This window comes from Chiloscyllium punctatum, chromosome 7 (assembly GCF_047496795.1).
Source record: "Chiloscyllium punctatum isolate Juve2018m chromosome 7, sChiPun1.3, whole genome shotgun sequence".
Lineage (NCBI taxonomy): Eukaryota > Metazoa > Chordata > Chondrichthyes > Orectolobiformes > Hemiscylliidae > Chiloscyllium > Chiloscyllium punctatum.
In genome coordinates, this window is record NC_092745.1 from 123,395,618 (window position 1) to 123,415,614 (window position 19,997).

The 19,997-nt window shown below is 49.1% G+C and overlaps 1 protein-coding gene across 6 annotated transcripts in view; it reads left to right on the forward strand.

Moving 5' to 3' along the window:
• Nucleotides 1–19,997, forward strand: part of nexn (nexilin (F actin binding protein)) — a 107,923-nt gene that overhangs the window by 58,730 nt on the left and 29,196 nt on the right. For 4 of the 6 annotated variants that reach the window (XM_072574777.1, XM_072574776.1, XM_072574774.1 and 1 more), the window contains 3 exons: nucleotides 11,625–11,816; nucleotides 12,617–12,698; nucleotides 12,806–12,954. In XM_072574777.1, the coding sequence (XP_072430878.1) occupies nucleotides 11,625–11,816; nucleotides 12,617–12,698; nucleotides 12,806–12,954 (423 nt within the window). The remainder of the gene's footprint in view (nucleotides 1–11,624; nucleotides 11,817–12,616; nucleotides 12,699–12,805; nucleotides 12,955–19,997) is intronic. The other 2 variants (XM_072574778.1, XM_072574779.1) reach the window with 1 other exon arrangement.

The following is a 19,997-nucleotide window of genomic DNA, read 5'->3' on the forward strand; positions in this document are numbered from 1 at the left end:
TGGGTGGGGATAGAATGGGGGGGATAGAATGGAGCTGTGGGGGGGGGATAGAATGGGGCTGTGGGAGGGGATAGAATGGGGGGGATAGAATGGGGCTGTGGGGGGATAGAATGGGGCTGTGGGGGGATAGAATGGGGGCTGTGGGGGGATAGAATGGGGCTGTGGGAGGGGATAGAATGGGGGGGATAGAATGGGGCTGTGGGGGGATAGAATGGGGCTGAGGGGGGGATAGAATGGGGCTGTGGGGGGGGGATAGAATGGGGGGGGATAGAATGGGGCTGTGGGGGGATAGAATGGGGCTGTGGGGTGGGGATAGAATGGGGGGGGATAGAATGGGGCTGTGGGGGGATAGAATGGGGCTGTGGGTGGGGATAGAATGGGGGGGATAGAATGGGGCTGTGGGGGATAGAATGGGGCTGTGGGTGGGGATAGAATGGGGGGATAGAATGGGGCTGTGGGGGGATAGAATGGGGCTGTGGGTGGGGATAGAATGGGGCTGTGGGAGGGGATAGAATGGGGGGGATAGAATGGAGCTGTGGGGGGGGGGATAGAATGGGGCTGTGGGAGGGGATAGAATGGGGGGGATAGAATGGGGCTGTGGGGGGATAGAATGGGGCTGTGGGGGGATAGAATGGGGCTGTGAGGGGGATAGAATGGGGCTGTGGGGGGGGGATAGAATGGGGGGGATAGAATCCGGCTGTGGGGGGATAGAATGGGGCTGAGGGGGGGATAGAATGGGGGGGATAGAATGGGGCTGTGGGGGGATAGAATGGGGCTGAGGGGGGGATAGAATGGGGCTGTGGGGGGGGGATAGAATGGGGGCAGTGGGGGGGGAGAATGGGGCTGTGGGGGGGGAGAATGGGGCAGTGGGGGGGGAGAATGGAGCAGTGGGGGGAGAGAAAGGGGCTGTGGTGGGAGAATGGAGCTCTGTGGGGGGAGGGAATGGGGCTGTGTTGGGGGATAGAATGGGGCAGTGGGGGGATAGAATGGGGCTGTGGGGGGGATAGAATGGGGCAGTGGGGGGATAGAATGGGGCAGTGGGGGGATAGAATGGGGCAGTGGGGGGGGGGTGAATGGGGCTGTGGGGGGGAGAATGGGACAGTCGGGGGGGAGAATGGGGCAGTCGGGGGGAGAATGGGGGCAGTCGGGGGGGGGATTGGGGCAGTGGGGGGGGGAGAATGGGGCTGTGGGGGTGGGGAGAATGGGGCAGTCGGGGGGGAGAATGGGGGCTGTGGGGGGGGGAGAATGGGGCAGTGGATGGGGGAGAATGGGGCAGTGGATGGGGGAGAATGGGGCAGTGGGGGGGGGAGAATGGGGCAGTGGGGGTGGAGAATGGGGGCAGTGGGGGGGGAGATTGGGGCTGTGGGGGGGGGGAGTAAATGGGGCAGTCGGGGGGGGAGAATGGGGCTGTGCAGGGGGGGAGAATGGGGCAGTCAGGGGGGAGAATGGGGCAGTGGGGGGGGGGGAGAATGGGGCAGTGAGGGGGAGAATGGGGCAGTTGGGGGTAGAATGGGGCAGTTGGGGGGGGAGAATGGGGCTGTGGGGGGGGGAGAATGGGGCAGTCGGGGGGGAGAATGGGGCAGTCGGTGGGGGGAATGGGGCTGTGGGGGGGGAGAAAGGGGCAGTCGGGGGGGAGAATGGGGCAGTGGGGGGGGGGGGAGTATGGGGCTGTGGGGGGGGGGGAGAATGGGGCAGTGTGGGGGGGGAATGGGGCAGTTGGGGGGAGAATGGGGCATTCGGGGGGAGAATGGGGCTGTGGGGGGGAGAATGGGGCAGTGGAGGGGGGAGAATGGGGCAGTGGGGAGGGGAGAATGGGGCAGTGGGGAGGGGGAGAATGGGGCAGTGGGGAGGGGAGAATGGGACAGTGGGGAGGGGAGAATGGGACATTGGGGGGGAGAATGGGGCAGTGGGGGGGAGAATGGGGCAGTGGGGGGGAGAATGGGGCAGTGGGGGGGAGAATGGGGCAGTGGGGGGGAGAATGGGGCAGTGGGGGGGAGAATGGGGCAGTGGGGGGGAGAATGGGGCAGTTGGGGGGAGATTGGGGCAGCGGTGGTGTGGAGAATGGGGCGGGGGGGAGAATGGGGCAGTCGGGGGGAGATTGGGGGCAGTGGTGAGGGGAGAATGGGGCTGTGGGGAGGGAGAATGGGGCTGTGGGGGGGGGGGAGAATGTGGCTGGGGGGGGAGAATGGGGCAGTCGGGGGGGAGAATGGGGCAGTCGGGGGGAGAATGGGGCAGTCGGGGGGGGGGGAGAATGGGGCAGTCGGGGGGAGAATGGGGCAGTCGGGGGGGAGAGAATGGGGCAGTCGGTGGGGGGGGGAGAATGGGGCAGTCGGGGGGGAGAATGGGGCAGTCGGGGGGAGAATGGGGCAGTCGGGGGGGGAGAATGGGGCAGTCGGGGGGGGGGGGAGAATGGGGCAGTCGGGGGGGGGGAGAATGGGGGCAGTCGGTGGGGGGGGGGAGAATGGGGCAGTCGGGGGGGAGAATGGGTCAGTGGGGGGGGAGAATGGGGCAGTCGAGGGGGGAGAATGAGGCAGTCGGGGGGGGAGAATGGGGCAGTGGGAGGGAGAATGGGGCAGTGGTGGGGGGGGGAGAATGGGGCAGTGGGGGGGGGAGAATGGGGCAGTGGTGGGGGGGGGGAGAATGGGGCAGTGGTGGGGGGGGAGAATGGGGCAGTGGGGGGGGAGAATGGGGCAGTCGGGGGGGAGAATGGGGCAGTGGGGAGGGAGGGAAAGGGGCTGTGCGGGGAGGGAATGGGGGCAGTGGCGGGGAGGGAAAGGGGCTGCGGTGGGGGGAGAACGGGGCTGTGGGGAGGAGGGGGAAGGAAAGGGCGTGTGGGGGGGTGGGGAGAATGGGGCTGTGGGGGGGATAGAATGGGGGCTGTGGGAGGGGGATAGAATGGGGGGGGATAGAATGGGGCTGTGGGGGGATAGAATGGGGCTGTGGGGGGGGGATAGAATGGGGCTGTGGGGGGGGATAGAATGGGGCTGTGGGAGGGGATAGAATGGGGGGATAGAATGGGGCTGTGGGGGGATAGAATGGGGCTGTGGGGGGATAGAATGGGGCTGTGGGTGGGGATAGAATGGGGGGGGGATAGAATGGAGCTGTGGGGGGGGGGATAGAATGGGGCTGTGGGAGGGGATAGAATGGGGGGGGATAGAATGGGGCTGTGGGGGGGATAGAATGGGGCTGTGGGGGGGATAGAATGGGGCTGTGGGGGGATAGAATGGGGCTGTGGGGGGGATAGAATGGGGGCTGTGGGAGGGGATAGAATGGGGGGGATAGAATGGGGCTGTGGGGGGGATAGAATGGGGCTGAGGGGGGGGATAGAATGGGGCTGAGGGGGGGGGGGATAGAATGGGGGGGATAGAATGGGGCTGTGGGGGGATAGAATGGGGCTGTGGGTGGGGATAGAATGGGGGGGGATAGAATGGGGCTGTGGGGGGATAGAATGGGGCTGTGGGTGGGGATAGAATGGGGGGGGATAGAATGGGGGCTGTGGGGGGGATAGAATGGGGCTGTGGGTGGGGATAGAATGGGGGGATAGAATGGGGCTGTGGGGGGATAGAATGGGGCTGTGGGTGGGGATAGAATGGGGCTGTGGGAGGGGGATAGAATGGGGGGGATAGAATGGAGCTGTGGGGGGGGGATAGAATGGGGCTGTGGGAGGGGATAGAATGGGGGGGATAGAATGGGGCTGTGGGGGGGATAGAATGGGGCTGTGGGGGGATAGAATTGGGGCTGTCGAGGGGGATAGAATGGGGCTGTGGGGGGGGATAGAATGGGGGGGGATAGAATCCGGCTGTGGGGGGGATAGAATGGGGCTGAGGGGGGGATAGAATGGGGGGGGATAGAATGGGGCTGTGGGGGGGATAGAATGGGGCTGAGGGGGGGATAGAATGGGGCTGTGGGGGGGGGGATAGAATGGGGCAGTGGGGGGGGGGAGAATGGGGCTGTGGGGGGGGGGAGAATGGGGCAGTGGGGGTAGAATGGGGCAGTGGGGGGATAGAATGGGGCTGTGGGGGGGATAGAATGGGGCAGTGGGGGGATAGAATGGGGCAGTGGGGGGATAGAATGGGGCAGTGGGGGGATAGAATGGGGCTGAGGGGGGGATAGAATGGGGCTGAGGGGGGGATAGAATGGGGCTGTGGGGGGGATAGAATGGGGCTGAGGGGGGGATAGAATGGGGCTGTGGGGGGGGGATAGAATGGGGCTGTGTGGGGGGAGGGAATGGGGCTGTGTGGGGGGAGAATGGGGCTGTGTGGGGGGAGGGAATGGGGCTGTGTGGGGGGAGAATGGGCTGTGGGGAGGGAATGAGGCTGTGGTTGGGGGGAGAATGGGGCTGTGGGGGGAGAATGGGGCTGTGGGGGGAGGGAAAGGGTGTGTGGGGTGTGGCAAGTGTGGGGAGAATGAGGCTCTATGGGGGGGAGAGAATGGGGCAGTGGGGGGGAGAATGGAGCAGTGGGGGGAGGGAAAGGGGCTGTGTGGTGGGAGGGAATGGGGCTGTGTGGGGGGAGAGAATGGGCTGTGGGGAGGGAATGAGGCTGTGGTTGGGGGGAGAATGGGGCTGTGTGGGGAGGGAAAGGGCATGTGGGGTGTGGAGTATGGGGAGAATGGGGCTGTGGGGGGGGAGAATGGGGCAGTGGGGGGGAGAATGGGGCAGTGGGGGGGAGAATGGGGGCATTGAGGGGGGGGAATGGGGCAGTGGGGGGAGAATGGAGCGGGGGGGGAGAATGGAGTGTGGGGGAGAATGGGGCTGTGTGGGGGGAGGGAATGGGGCTGTGTGGGGGGAGGGAATGGGGCTGTGTGGGGGGAGGGAATGGGGCTGTGTGGGGGGAGGGAATGGGGCTGTGTGGGGAGAGAATGGGCTGTGGGGAGGGAATGAGGCTGTGGTTTGGGGGAGAATGGGGCTGTGGGGGGAGAATGGGGCTGTGTGGAGGGAGGGAATGGGGCTGTGTGGGGGGAGGGAATGGGGCTGTGTGGGGAGAGAGAATGGGCTGTGGGGAGGGAATGAGGCTGTGGTTGGGGGGAGAATGGGGCTGTGGGGGGAGGGAAAGGGGGTGTGGGGGTTGGGGAGAATGGGGCTGTATTGGGGGGGAGAATGGGGCTGTGGGGGGGGGGGGGGGTGGGGGGGTGAATGAGGCCGAGAGGGGGGAGGATGAGGCTGTGGGGGGGAGAATGAGGCAGTGGGGGGAGGGAATGGGACTGTGGGGAGGTGGGGGGAGGGAGGAAGAATGGGGCTGTGAGGCGGGAGAGGATGAGGTTGTGGTGGGGGGGGGAGAATGGGGCTGTGGGAGGTGGGGAGAATGGGGCTGTTGGGGGGGGGAGGAGGTGAATGAAGCCATGGGGAGAGGGAATGAGGCTGTGGGGGAGGGGGGAGAATGGGGCTGAGTGGGGGGAGAATGGCACTGTGTGCGGGGAGAATGAGGCTATGGGGAGAGGGAATGGGGCTGTGGAGATGGTGGGGGGGGGTAGAATGATGCTGTGAGGAGACGGTGAGTGAGTCACTTTTGTTCAAATGGAAAAGGGAATTATTGTAAATACTCAGCCTGATCTGGCAACATTTGTGTAGTGAGAAACTGGGACCCTTCATCAGAACTGGCAACAACTATGGTCAGCGGTCAGACCAAAGCCTGGTGTGCCTGATGGAGGTCAGCAACAGTGACCAGTGGTCAGCAATGAAGGCGGCTGCTGAGCTGGGGGAAGTGGGTGTTACCCCAGGGCAGGTGCAAGTATTCCCAGTGCAGTCGAGAGCGAGCTCTCTTGGGGAAGCCCAGCTTGGAGCGTCTTTTGGCCTATGGATTAAGAAAGGACTGTAATATTTGACATTTTAACTTGTTTCTTTATTTTTACCCTTTTATACTAAGTAGACTGCGGTGCTGAACTTTTTAACTTATTTCTTTATTTTTCTACTTCTGTAACTACGATTTTGTACCGAGGTACTTTGTAACTAATGTGGAGACATATGTGGCAACTTTAGACACTTTTCACTGTACTCCTGAGTACACATGATAGTAAAACCTAAATCTAAAGAGTGCAGATTATGGATCTGAAACATCGGCTCTGTTTCTCTCTCCATAGGCGTTCCCCAGCCTCTGGAGTACTTTTAGAATTTCAGTTTATATTTCAGATTTTCTCAGAACCTTGCACCCCTATGATATGCGCAATTCTGGGTGTTTGTTAATGTGGAGTTATAATTTATAATGAGGACATAATTATCACTCGATGCAAATTGTAGTTTTTTTTCTGTTAAAGCCCATATGTGTGGATAGAAAACTTAAAGGCATTTAAGTTGTCATTGGATAAACATATGGATGAGAATGGAATAGTGGAGGGTAGATAGGCTTCAGATTGGTTCCACTGATCGAGGGCTGAAGGGCCTGTTCTGCACTGTAATGTTCTGTAAGGGTATATTATTGCAGGTGAGTTGGTTGGTGCTAGTTTACTGGAGGGTTTTACCATGTCACTTTAAACTTGGAATTGAAACCAAAACTCTTATGACAATAGAACATGTCAGTATTAGTTCAACATATTCTTATTTATGCCTGAGATCATTTTGTAGAGCTTTTGAGATTCAAATCTGTTGGGTGTTGCTACTCAATAGTACACAGATCCAAGTCAGTGTGAGGTTAATAACGTGCAGCATAGCTTGGGAAAAAGCAGTCGAACGAACACCAGTAGAAAACCAGTATTTGAATACACCAGTAGAACTCACAAGGTGGTATCAGTAAAACTGGTGATGGCCCCTGTAATAATGGTCATGGCATCAATATTACTGGTTATCATGCTAGTGTTGCTGGCTATGGTAAATATTTGTGTATATATTGCAGGTACTCTTTTCCAAATTGATTATTTTCCCTAGGAGAAAGGGAGGACTGTAGATGCTGGAGATCAGTGTCGAGAGTCTAGTGCTGGAAAAGCACAGGTCAGGGCAGCATCCAAGGAGCAGAAGAATCGACATTTCAGGCATAAGCCCTTCATCAGGAATATTTTTCCTTTTTTTTAATGTATGGGTTGAATATACAGAACTAAAATTTTGAAAAGTACACGGAAAGTTGGCAGGGAAGTGTCCTGCTGTTTGTGTGGGTGATGGCAAGGACGTTTCTTATGGTCATAGCAAGGCCATCATTACAGATTTTGAATGCCGTTTTGTCTGGTGTTATGTTGCTGTTGTCCCAGTGTTGCTTGCATCTCAAGTATGAATGGGGTAACTTGATCAGAAATCTGGATTTTGTACAGGTAGTATTCTTTCCTCAGAGTCAGAATATTGTGGGTTCAAGTCCCATTCTGGACATTTGGGAGGCTCGTTCGAGGCTGATACTCCAACGAGGGTATGTTGCACAGATTCTAAGGGGAAACATTAAACTGACACCCTGTATTTTCCCTTCTTTGATTGATGCATTGGAAGAATCAACACTCCTATGCATATCTCAAAAAGAATGAAGAACAGGGGAGTTGGCTGGATGTCCTAGTTAATCTTTACCCCTCACCAACTTTTAAAGAAAATAGTAACCCCGAAATTGGTTTGCGTGCTGCTGCCTCAGCCTCTGGTGGGCCCTGGGCCAGTGGGGAATGATTGGGAGAGAGGGATCAACCGGGACAGCCAATCAGATTTGGGGAGTGCCTCTCGACACTTTAGCACCTAATGTCTCCATTTGCAAGTAAGTTGCTTTTTTAAGAAGAAACAAATACTTTCCTTAGTTAACGTTTTGGATCTAGTGGCCTTTCCTCAGAACAGGACACTGGACCTGAAACGTTAACTCTGATTTCTCTTGAAAATGCTGCCAGACCTGTTGGACTTTTCCAGCAATTTCTGTTTTTGTTTCTGATTTCCAAGCATTCGCAGTTCTTGTGGCTTGTATCTTTCCTTAGTCTTGTTCTCCCACAGCAATAACTTTCAATGAAGTGGTTTAGAGAATGATGTTTTCCTGCATAGAAGCCAGTGTATCGCGTAGGGTCTCTCAAACACGTTAGTCTCTTGTTTTCAGTCACATTCCGCAGGCTCTGCACTGTCAGCCTTTTTCAAGATGGTGGGTAGTGTATTTCACCACATTAGTGCAGTCTGTGTTCACCACAGTGAAAGATAAGATGCCTATTCCATGCCTGAAAAATGTTTATGCTGCCACTGTCTTTCTAGGACATTCCTGCATCATTTATATCATTGCTGTTGTGGGTACTTGCTGTGCACAAATTGGTCAATACATTTCCCACATCGTGATGGTAACTACACTTCAAGATCTCTTTGTCACTGGAAAGTGGTCAGGGATGTTGTGAAACCTTTGTCACATGTTCGCATTTGTCCCACTATAGAATATTGTATCCAGTCCTGGTCATTACAGAAAGATGTTAAGGCCTTGGTGAGAGTGTGGAAGAGATTTACCAGGGGCTTTGCTGGTGTGTAATGGAACAGTTTAATATGAGAGGTTTTGATGTCAGACATGGAGAGAGACAGCATTTACTTTGAGGAAGATTAGTAACCAGTGAACATGATAATTAATTAAAAATAGGTAACATCTTTATAGAATGAGCTGCTATGATTTGGAATGTGATGGTGGTGGTAAGAGCAGATTCACTTGTAGTTTTCAAGGGGCCACTGGATAGGAGGTTGAAAAGAAAGGTTTTATAGGGCTTGGAGGAACACAGCAGATGAGCAAGTGGCTCTTTTGAAGAGAGGGTACAAATACTGATTGGGCAAAAGTGAGGACTGCAGATGCTGGAGATCAGAGTCTAGATTAGAGTGATGTTGGAAAAGCAGGTCAGGCAGCACCCAAGGAGCAGGAAAGTAGACGTTTCAGGCAAAAGCCCTTCATCAAATACCGATTGGCCTGTAGTGGTGCTGGTCTCACACACCAGCCGTTGTTCTTTATTCATTTGCAGGACATGGATGTGGCTGGCTGGCCGGCCCAGCATTTATTGCTTGTCCCTTGAGAAGGTGGGGGTGAGCTGCCTTCTTGAATCGCTGCAGTCCATGTGCTGTGGGTAAACCCACAATGCCATGAGGGAGGGAATTCCAGAATGTGCAGGGACCTGCAAAGGAGGGAAATAGAGATGAAGCAAGAGGGGAACCATTGAGAGGTGGAAGGCTTGGATTATTTGATCACGTGTTTGTGTAGCCCCCACTGTCCAGTCTCACAGGTGAGGACATTCAATGCTTTACGTACAATTCTTGCCTGGTCTTGCACATAGTCTTTCCACAGCTTCCTGTTCAGGGACATTGACACTTGTCAAGCTCCTGCAAATAAAAACAGATTCCTGAAGAACCCCTGCAAATATTATCAATAAACTGGATAATTTGAAGAATGCTGAACCAACAGGAATGACAATCTCCAACTCAACACTAAGCCCAGCAACCACTGCCCTTGACATCAAAGGGCAAATGTTTAAGCCACTCCTGCCGCTTTCCTCTGGTCAATATCGAACAGAAGTACAAACACTGAAAATAAATGGGCTGATGTTAAAATGAATACTTGCCGTGGAATGATTGCTTTATATCGTTGGTTTGTGAATGGATTAACAAGACAGCTGAAGACACAAGCTTCAAAGTTAGTTTGAGTAACTCTGGTCCTGGTGTGTCTGTGGTTGGAGGTGTCATTAATGTCTGATGGGTTTTGATCTGCCCTCATGATCGGCTTTTTTACCTTCGGTAGAGGTGGGATTTATGTTAGCTCCAATATCATAAGAATGAGATGTGAGTAACATGGTACAGACAGATTCAGTAAATGTTTATTACAGCTTCTGGTGTCTACACATTACAATAAAAGGCACTGTCATGTCGGAGCTGAGATGAAACAATTCAGTTACAAACTGAAAATATCTACACACACTCAGAAGCCCCCTCCCTGCAAAATATTAGCACACTCCCCAAGCAGCCCTTGTGGATACCTTTGGCAAACTGCAGTTGCAGAAATCACTGAACCAACATCATAATGATGATGGTTCAACAACCAGAAGTAAAGGGAGGACAAAATTCTGGAGAGGCGGTGCTGCCAGTCCCAGACATGCAGGAAATTAAACACTTGTAAATATTGACAGACACCTTGGCGTTCCCTCATGGATTAGTTTGATAATGTGAGAGTTGGATGATTCATTAAACACTAACTGTGCATCCATTTGTACTTGGTGCCATCACATGGATGGTCTTGCTCCAATCTCACCTGGTGCTGTGTGACTGATTCTCTTGTAATTTCCTTGGGCTCATTACTTCCTTTGTGCATGCCGCATGCTTCTTTTATACTCACTTTCTCTAATTTAAGTAAGCAGTATTCAAATTGAGTCCAAGAGTGTGGTGCTGGAAAAGCACAGCTGGTCAGTCAGCATCCGGGGAGCAGGAGAGTCGATGTTTCGGGCCGAAGCCCTTCAGTCATTTCCTGATGAAGAGCTTATGCTCAAAATGTCGACTCCTGTGCTCCTCGGATGCTGACTAACCAGCTGTGCTTTTCCAGCACCACATTCTTGGACTCTGATCTCCAGCATCATTAACTTCCTACTAGTATTTAAATTGAAGTATCATTCAAGATGAACAGGATTTTTTTTTCCCCTTAATGGGATGAGGGTGTCGCTGGCCAGGCAGTATTTACTGTTCATCCCTAATTGCCCAGAGGGCAGTCAAGAGCCAACCACATTGCTGTAGGTCTGGAGTCACATGTAGGCCAGACCAGGTAAGGAGGCAGCTTCCTTTCCTAAAGGACATTAGTGAACCAGATGGGTTTTCCCGACCATTGACAACAGATTCATGGTCATTGTTGAATTCTTAATTCTAGATATTTATTTAACTCAAATTCCCTCATCTGCCATGGTGGGATTTGAACCCACAGGTCTCCGCCTCTGGATTAACAGTTCAGTGATAATACCACTAGGCCATCACCCTCTCGGTTTTGGAATGAATGGATGGATGGCACCCTGCTTTAATACAATTGGGGGTAAGGGAGATGCAAACAATAGGTGAAGTGTTGTCCTTTGTAATTTTTTAAAAAATTCATTCACAGGATGAGGACATCCTGGTCATAACAGCATTTATTGCCCATCCCTAAATGTCCAGAGGGCAGTTAAGAGTCAACCACATTGCTGGGGGTTTGGAGACCAGTCTAGGTAAGGAAGTCAATTTCCTTCCCTAAAGGACATTAGTGAACCACATGGGTTTTTCCGACCATTGACAATGGATTCATGGTCATCATTAGATTCTGAATTCAAGATTTCTTTTTTACTGAATTCAAATTCCATAGTGGGACTTAAACCTGGGTCCCGTGAACATTATCTGGCTCTTTGGATTAAGAGGCAGGCGATTCTACCACTAGGCTATCACCTCCAATATTAGCATCAACAGTATCTGAACATTGCTTTTCTGTCTTATTTCCATCAAGTCATGAATTTTTTAAAAAAAGAACTTAACCTACAAATTACACCAAACAATGCTAGATACACGAACCTTGGCAGAAATGTTCAGGGGATCTCAATGGATTTGTAGTTAATTATTGAAAATGTGAAAGATACTTAAGTCATTCCTTAAGTTCTCTACCATCTGGTTAATGATTTTCATCAGCTTACATCTTTTTGTTAAGTTCTTTCATCTATCTCTTTCTTTCTCCCCCTTTCTTTTTCTATCTCTCTTTTGTTTCTAACCCACATAGATGCTTCTATCTACATCTAAACCCGTTCATAAATCATACGTGCCAAAGCTGGCAAGGGGTGATGTTAAGACTAAGTTCGAAGCCATGCAAAAAGCGCGTGAGGAAAGGAGCAAGTGGAGATCCGGAGAAGAAAGGAAAAGGAGAAATGAACAGTATAAGAAGGAGAAGGAATGGACAAAGATAAAACAGGAGGTCGCTTAGTTTATAAGTCATATTTGTCTTACCCCTTCAGATCGACAGAAGCTTGTTGCTCATTTATACTGACAAGGCTGCCAACAGATATGGGGGCAAAAATAGAAATTGTTGGAAAATCTCAGCAGGTCTGGCAGCAGCTGTGAAAAGGAAAAAAAAAGAGTTAATGTTTGAGTGACCCTTCCTCAGAACTGCCAGCAATTTCTGTTTTTGTTTCTGATTTACAGCATCTGCAGTTTTTTTTTAGTTTTTAATGGATCTGGAGAAACTGGTTAATTGATTCTCAAGACATGTTCATGATTTAGTATCAGAGGATTGCGAAGCTTTGGAACTCTCTATCCAAGGCAGCTCAGTTTAAAGCAAATTTTAAATGGAAGTCAATATGTTTTTATGTTCTTGGGGAATTAAGGAAATCTGGGACTGTGCAGGAAGATGGAGTGAGATAGAAGATCAGCTGTGATTTTATTGAATAGTAGAGTGGACCCAAAAGGCCATCTCCCAATTCTGACATTTACTCAGATCGTGTTACTCATAACATTACCAATGTGGTAAAAGTCACAAAGTAAACAATCAAGTGTGTCCACCCTCAGGTTTGTTCTGCCTGATTCTTTCTTTCCCAATACTCTCTCCAGTCCAATGTCAGCTTCAGTTCTCAAGGTCACCCCCCCACCCTTACATTGCGTTATGGTTATGTAACAGAGTTGATAGTTTCTTGCTGCTGCTGCTGCTAGATGTAAGTAGATTTAATGTTGCAAAAATAAAAGAGATGCTGAATCTGTTTTCCCTTTATTTAATTTCAGCTAAGGGAACTACTTGCTTCAGATGATGAAGAGGAGAACAAATCGAATGAACTGAAGAAGGCATATGTCCCCAAAATGACAGGTAGCAGCAACTGAAATCGATCTCACCCAAAGTTTCACTGCTCCCTTCAGGCATCAGAACTTGGGAATGAAACAAAAAGATGAGCCTGTGCCCTCCTATATCCACAGGGACCGTCAAGGGCAAGTTCGAGGAAATGGAAAAGGTAAGGCAAGAGGAAGAGAAGAAAAGAATGGAGGAAGAGCGGCAGAGAAGGATTCATCAGGACATCCTGGAGAAGAGGAAGCTACAACGTGAACTTGCAAGAAAGGCTGCAGAGGTACGAAGGCATTTCCCAAACCATTTTTTTAAAAAAAAACTAACATTAAAGATTGAATCTTAGGAATGCTAATCTGGAATCCACTTTGCACAATATTGGAATTCTCTTCCTATTTCCTTCATTAGAACACCACTACAGTGTTCCAATGACTTATTCATATCTTGAAACATATAGTTCTGTTGGAACAAGTGGGGGAACAAATACAGTCTTTGACCATAAAAGCAGGAGTAGGCCATTCAGCCCTCAAGCCTGTGCTGCCATTCCATAATGGATCTGTTTGCTGACACCAATAGGAAATGTGGAGTTACAGGGATAGGATGGGTTTGGGTGGAATGCTCTTCGGAGGGTCAGTGTCAGTTCAATGGGCCGAATGGCCATCTTCCACACTGTAGGGATACTATGATTATTGCCGACTGCACACAATATTAAGATGACTTTTTTTTGGGGAGTTAAAATAAAATTTGTCCTTTGTTTAATACTTTATTTCTGCAACCTGATGTGCGGTTCATTAAAATTGTACCATTAATTTGCTTTTGTAAACACTGCCTACTGTATTTGTGAGAGATATTGCTGCAAATGCATATGTTAGCAAATGCAGCCTGATTTTAAACCTACCTTCCCGCCCACTCCTGATAACCTTTCACTTTAATTAACACAAATCTGTCTCTGCCTTAAAAATATTCAAGGACCCTGCTTCCAGCAGAAAGAGAATCTGTCCCATTTTTCCCCCATTTTCTTGGGGTTGACCTGTCTGTATCTTATATTCCATTTATCCTCCTTGACTCCATTTCCTTTTAAAAGCCTTTCCAGGATAAAGTCGATCACTCTCAGGTTTTTTAAATCCTCTGTGAAGATCCAGCCTCAGTACAATGGTTTCTGAGGGGCAGAATGGCCTTCTCCTGCTCCTAGCTCTTATGTCCTTTATGACTTCAGCTACCCATCTGTATACCCACATATTTTCAGCACCATCCCTGAAAATCTTACTGTGAGCTTTCAATAACATAGTCAGTAGAACAAATTCTCTAGTTGCAGTCCAGCCAAAGACCAATACAGAATTACATAACCTTTCCAAATCTATCCCTTGAGGAATAATGCTTCAATCTCATCCAAAGAAAGGATGGTGTGTCTGGCAGTGCAGCAGCTTCTCAGCCATGTACTGATTTGCCAACTTACATTTGCTTAGGTGTCTGGATTGGGACTTGGAGCCCCTGACCTCCTGACAGAGTTAAGTATTACACCCTGAGCCATAGGGAAGAAGGCCAGCAAACTCAACAAGGAGAGGTTAGACAGAAAATGGGCAGCTGCATTTTTGAAAAAGTACACAGAAAGCAGAAAAACAGAAATTGGCAAGAGTACTGAGGTAGACAATGGGCAGGTGATGGTCTAGTGATAATATTGCTAGACCATTAATTCAGAGACCCAGGTAATATTTTGGGAGCCTGGGTTCAAATCATACCATGGTGGAATCTAAATTCAATAATAATACGAGTCTACTGATGACCAAGAACTGATGACAGTTGATTAGTGAACCAGATGTGTTTTTCCCCGATAATGTCCGTTAGAGAAGGAAACTGCAATCCTTACCTAGCTTGGCCTACATGTGACTCCAGACCCACAGCAATGTGATTGACTCTTAACTACTCTCTGGGCAATTAGGGATGGGCAACAAATGATGGGCCTGGCTAGTGATGCCCACATCCTGTAGAGGACTAAAAAGAAACAAAGCTGGAGCTGATGTTGGGGAGGGACAATTGGCTCCTTCATTTTTAACATCATCTCAGTCAGTTGCAACAATTACCTTTCAATTTAGGTTGAACATACAGCTATCACACTTCAGTTAAAACATTATTCACGAAAATATGAAGCAGTCAATCACCCTGCCAGTCTGATCTACTTGGTCCTCCTCCCACTCGGTTAACAGTACAAAATAGATCATTTTCCACCTCCTTTTAATTCTAAAGCAATCATATTCCACTCAACATCTGAACTGTTTTTCTCTCTTTCTCTCTCTCTTTGTTGAGTTTCTCTAGCATTTTTCTTTTTATTTGAGCCAATTACCTTGAATAAAAGAAGGATTTAAGAATTTGACTATTTGTGTGTAAGAAGGAAGAATTTTGTTACCCTAGAAAAATAATAAAAACTTGACATTGAAAACTCACACACAAACAAACACAGGTAACAATTTTAAAAAGGAGAACATTGGTACAGACAGAGAGGAATATATCACTTATAACTCCAAAGTATTTCAGATGCTAGATTTTAAACATGAAGTCACGATTGATTAATTATTGACATGAATCAGTATCATGAGCAGATTGTGAAGATATCTTGAGTTTTTAGTCAATGGTTGTTTACCCAGGTTGCTTTTCCATTGTGTGCTGTTTTTCAAGAGGGCAGGCACAGGAGAGGGAAAGTTCCAGTTCTTGCCACAAATTAGGTTTCTTCTCTCTGCTCTGCTGTACAAAAGCAGCTGCTGAAAATTAGTTCAGTGTGTATTCAAGGGTTTAGCTCCATTGTCTTTCGAAGGCAAATTCTTTTAGCTCCCAGTATATGAAATAATCATATCTGTGAATTAAACAGAAGATGTGAATTTCTTAATGCTCAGATTCCTGAGTAAACTTACGCTTAAAAAATTAGCAACGCAATCTTCAACATTAGATATGATTTTATAATTGGACATTTGCTGGATGATCCTGAGTATATGAAGAATTACTCTGTCAACCAATGCAGGATTATCAAAGAGGCTTCCAGTGTTTAGCAGTTAAATGCATGGCTACAGGGATGGTGCAGGAGGGAGGGATTCCGGTTTCTGGACAACTGGGATTCTTTCTGGGGAAGGTGGGACCTCTATAAACAGGATGGTCTCCACCTGAACCTGAGGGGCACCAGCATCCTTGGGGGGAGGTTTTCTAGTGATATTTGGGAGGGTTTAAACTAACTCTGCAGGGGCATGGGAACCTGACTGTAGCTTTAGGGTACAGGACCTTGAGTGTAGGGAGGTTAGGAACAAGGCATCGATCTCGAAGGAGGGTGCCGGTAAACAGGAAGGTGGCTTGAAGTGTGTATACTTCAATGCCAGAAGTATAAGAAATAAGGTAGGTGAACTTGCAGCGTGGGTTGGTACCTGGGTCTTCGATGTTGTGGCCATTACAGAGACGTGGGTAGAACAGGGACAGGAATGGCTATTGCAGGTTCCAGGGTTTAAATGTTTTAGTAGGGTCAGAGGTGGGGGTAAAAGAGGGAGAGGTGTGGCATTGCTTGTCAAGGATAGTATTACAGCGGTGGAAAGGACGATGGAGGAAGACTTGCCATCTGAGGTAGTTTGGGCTGAGGTTAGAAATAGGAAAGGTGAGGTCACCCTGTTAGGAGTTTTCTACAGGTCTCCTAATAGTCCGAGAGACGTAGAGGAAAGTATTGCAAGGATGATTCAGGAGAAGAGTGAAAGTAATAGGGTGGTTGTTATGGGGGACTTTAACTTCCCAGATATTGACCGGGAAAGCTATAGTTCGAGTTTGTTAGATGGGTCGGTGTTTGTCCAATGTGTGCAGGAGGGTTTCCTGACACAATATGTAGACAGACCAACAAGGGGTGAGGCCATACTGGATTTGGTTCTAGGTAATGAACCAGGCCAGGTGTTAGACTTGGAGTAGGTGAGCACTTCGGGGACAGTGACCACAACTCAGTGACTTTTACTCTAGTGATGGAGAGGGATAAGTGTGCACTGCAGGGCAGGAGTTATAGCTGGGGGCAGGGAAATTATAATGCGGTGAGGCATGACTTAGGATGTGTGGATTGGAAAAATAGGCTTCAAGGGAAGGACACAAATGATATGTGGAGCTTGTTCAAGGAGCTGCTATTGGGTGTCCTTGATAAGTATGTACCAGTCAGGCAGGGAGGAAAGGGTCTTGTGAGGGAGCCGTGGTTTAATAAGGAATTGGAATCCCTTGTAAAAGGGAAGAGGACGGCCTATGTAAAGATGAGGCGTGAAGGTTCAGTTGGGGCGATTGAGAGTTATAAGGTAGCCAGGAAGGATCTGAAGAGAGAGCTAAGAGCAGCGAGAAGGGGACATGAAAAGTCCTTGGTTGGTAGGATTAGGGAAAACCCAAAGGCTTTCTTTGGTATGTCAGGAATAAAAGGATGACTAGGGTAGGTATCAGTCCAGTCAAGGATAGTAGTGGGAAGTTGTGCGTGGAGGCAGAGGAGATTGGAGAAACACCAAATCAATACTTTTTGTGAGTATTCATTCAGGAACAGGACGTTGTTGCTGATGTGAATATTGAGTCACAAGTGATTAGAATGGATGGCTTTGAGGTATGTAGGGAAGAGGTCCGGGGATTACTGGAAAGGGTGAAAATAGATAAGTCCCCTGGGCCTGATGGCATTTATCCTAGGATCCTCTGGGAAGCTACGGAGGAGATAGCGGAACCATTGGCCTTGATTTTTATGTCGTCGTTATTAGATTACTTACAGTGTGGAAACAGGCCCTGCGGCCCAACAAGTCCACACCGCCCCGCTGAAGCGTACCCACCCATACCCCTACATCTACATCTACATCTACATCTACATCTACATCTACATCTACCCCTTACCTAACACTATGGGCAATTTAGCTTGGCCAATCCACCTAACCTGCACATCTTTGGACTGTGGGAGGAAACCGGAGCACCCGGAGGAAACCCACGCAGACACGGGGAGAACTTGCAAACTCCACACAGTCAGTCGCCTGAGGCGGGAATTGAACCCGGGTCTCCGGCGCTGTGAGGCAGCAGTGCTAACCACTGTGCCACCGTGCCGCCCGGGCATTGGATTCACTGTTATCTACAGGAATAGTGCCAGAAGACTGGAGGATAGCGAATGTGGTCCCCTTGTTCAAGAAGGGGAGTAGGGACAGCCCTAGTAACTATAGGCCAGTGAGTCTCACTTCTGTTGTGGGCAAAGTCTTAGAGAGAATTGTAAGGGATAGGATTTATGAACATCTGGATAGGAATAATGTGATCAAGGATAGTCAGCATGGTTTTGTGAAGGGCAGATCATGCCTCACAAACCTTATTGAGTTCTTTGAGAAGGTGACTAAGGAAGTGGACGAGGGTAAAGCAGTAGATGTGGTGTATATGGATTTAAGCAAGGCGTTCGATAAGGTACCCCATGGTAGGCTACTGCAAAAATTACGGAGGTATGGCATTGAGGGTGCATTAGAGGTTTGGATTAGGAATTGGCTGGCTGGAAGGAGAGAGGGTAGTAGTTGATGGTAAAGGTTCATCTTGGAGTGCAGTTACTAGCAGTGTTCCACAAGGATCTGTTTTGGGACCATTGGTGCTTGTCATTTTTATAAATGACCTGGAGGAGGGGCTTGAAGGCTGGGTGAGCAAGTTTACGGATGATACAAAAGTCGGTGGAGTGGTGGACAGCGAAGGAGGATGTGGCAGGTTACAGCGGGATACAGATAAGTTGCAGAGCTGGGCAGAAAGGTGGCAAATGGAGTTCAATGTAGCTAAGTGTGAAGTCATTCACTTTGGTAGGAGTAACAAGAAGATGGATTACTGGGCTAATGGTCGGATACTTGGTAGTGTGGATGAGCAGAGGGATCTTGGTGTCCATGTACACAGATCTCTGAAAGTTGCCACCCAGGTAAATAGTGCTGTGAATAAGGCATATGGCGTACTGGGCTTTATTGGTAGAGGAATTGAGTTCCAGAGTCCTGAGGTCATGTTGCAGTTGTATAAGACTCTGGTGCAGCCTTATCTGGAGTATTGTGTACAGTTTTGGTCGCCATACTATAGGAAGGATGTGGAGGCACTGGAACAGGTGCAGAGGAGGTTTACCAGGATATTGCCTGGCATGGTAGGAAGATCGTATGAGGAAAGGCTGAGGCACTTGGGGCTGTTCTCATTGGAGAAAAGAAGGTTTAGGGGAGATTTGATAGAGGTGTACAAGATGATTAGGGGTTTAGATAGGGTTGACAGTGAGAACCTTTTTCCGCGCATGGAGTCAGCTGTTACTAGGGGACACAGCTTTAAATTAAGGGGAGGTTGGTATAGGACAGATGTTAGGGGTAGATTCTTTACTCAGCGGGTTGAGAGTTCATGGAATGCCCTGCCATTAGCAGTGGTGGACTCTCCCTCTTTCGGGTCATTTAAGCGGGCATTGGATAAGCATATGGAGGTTATTGGGCTAGTGTAGGTTAAGTAGGCTTCGGTCGGCGCAACATCGAGGGCCGAAGGGCCTGTACTGCGCTGTATTTTTCTATGTTCTATGTACTAGAAACTAGATGTATTAATAGTGTAGGAATTTTAACTGAGGTGATTCTCAAATACATCAACATTATCATGAACAAATAATCTGTTCTAGTTTTACAAAGAATAAACACTAGTTAGGAAACTGGAGAGATTATTCTTCTGGTCCCCCATAAGCTGGGGAGTGACTGCAGGCTAGATGAGGTGATGACGTAGTGGTAATATCACTGGACTTTTACTACAGAGACCCAGTTGACGTTTTAGAGACCTGGATTCAAATCCTGCCATGGCAGATGGTGGAATTTGAATCCAATAAATAATCTGGAATGACCATGAATCTATTGACAATTATCAGGGAGACTACATCTGGTTCACTGATATCCTTTAGGAAAGGAAATCTGCCAACTTGGTCTGGCCAACATGTGAATCCAGACCCACAGCAATGTGGTAGACTGTCGTGGATGGACAATAAATACTGGCCCAGCCAGCAATGCCCTTATCTCATGAATGAATAAAAAACACCTACAGCTGCCTGTGTTTGAGGGGAAAGGGGTGCAGTGGTCAGAATGAGAAAATGACATCTAATTCACAATAGCAAAGTCTCCCACTGTCCTGATGTTGAGTTACTTGGGATGATATATGACAAGTACGATTATATACAGGTGCCAGATAATGACTATCTCCAGCAAAGGAGAAGCTAACTACCTCCCTTTGCTATTCAATATCATTACTGTCACTGAATTCCTCAACATCCTGGGTGTTACCATGGCCCAGAAACTGAACTGGACTAACTGTCTAAATACTGTGGCT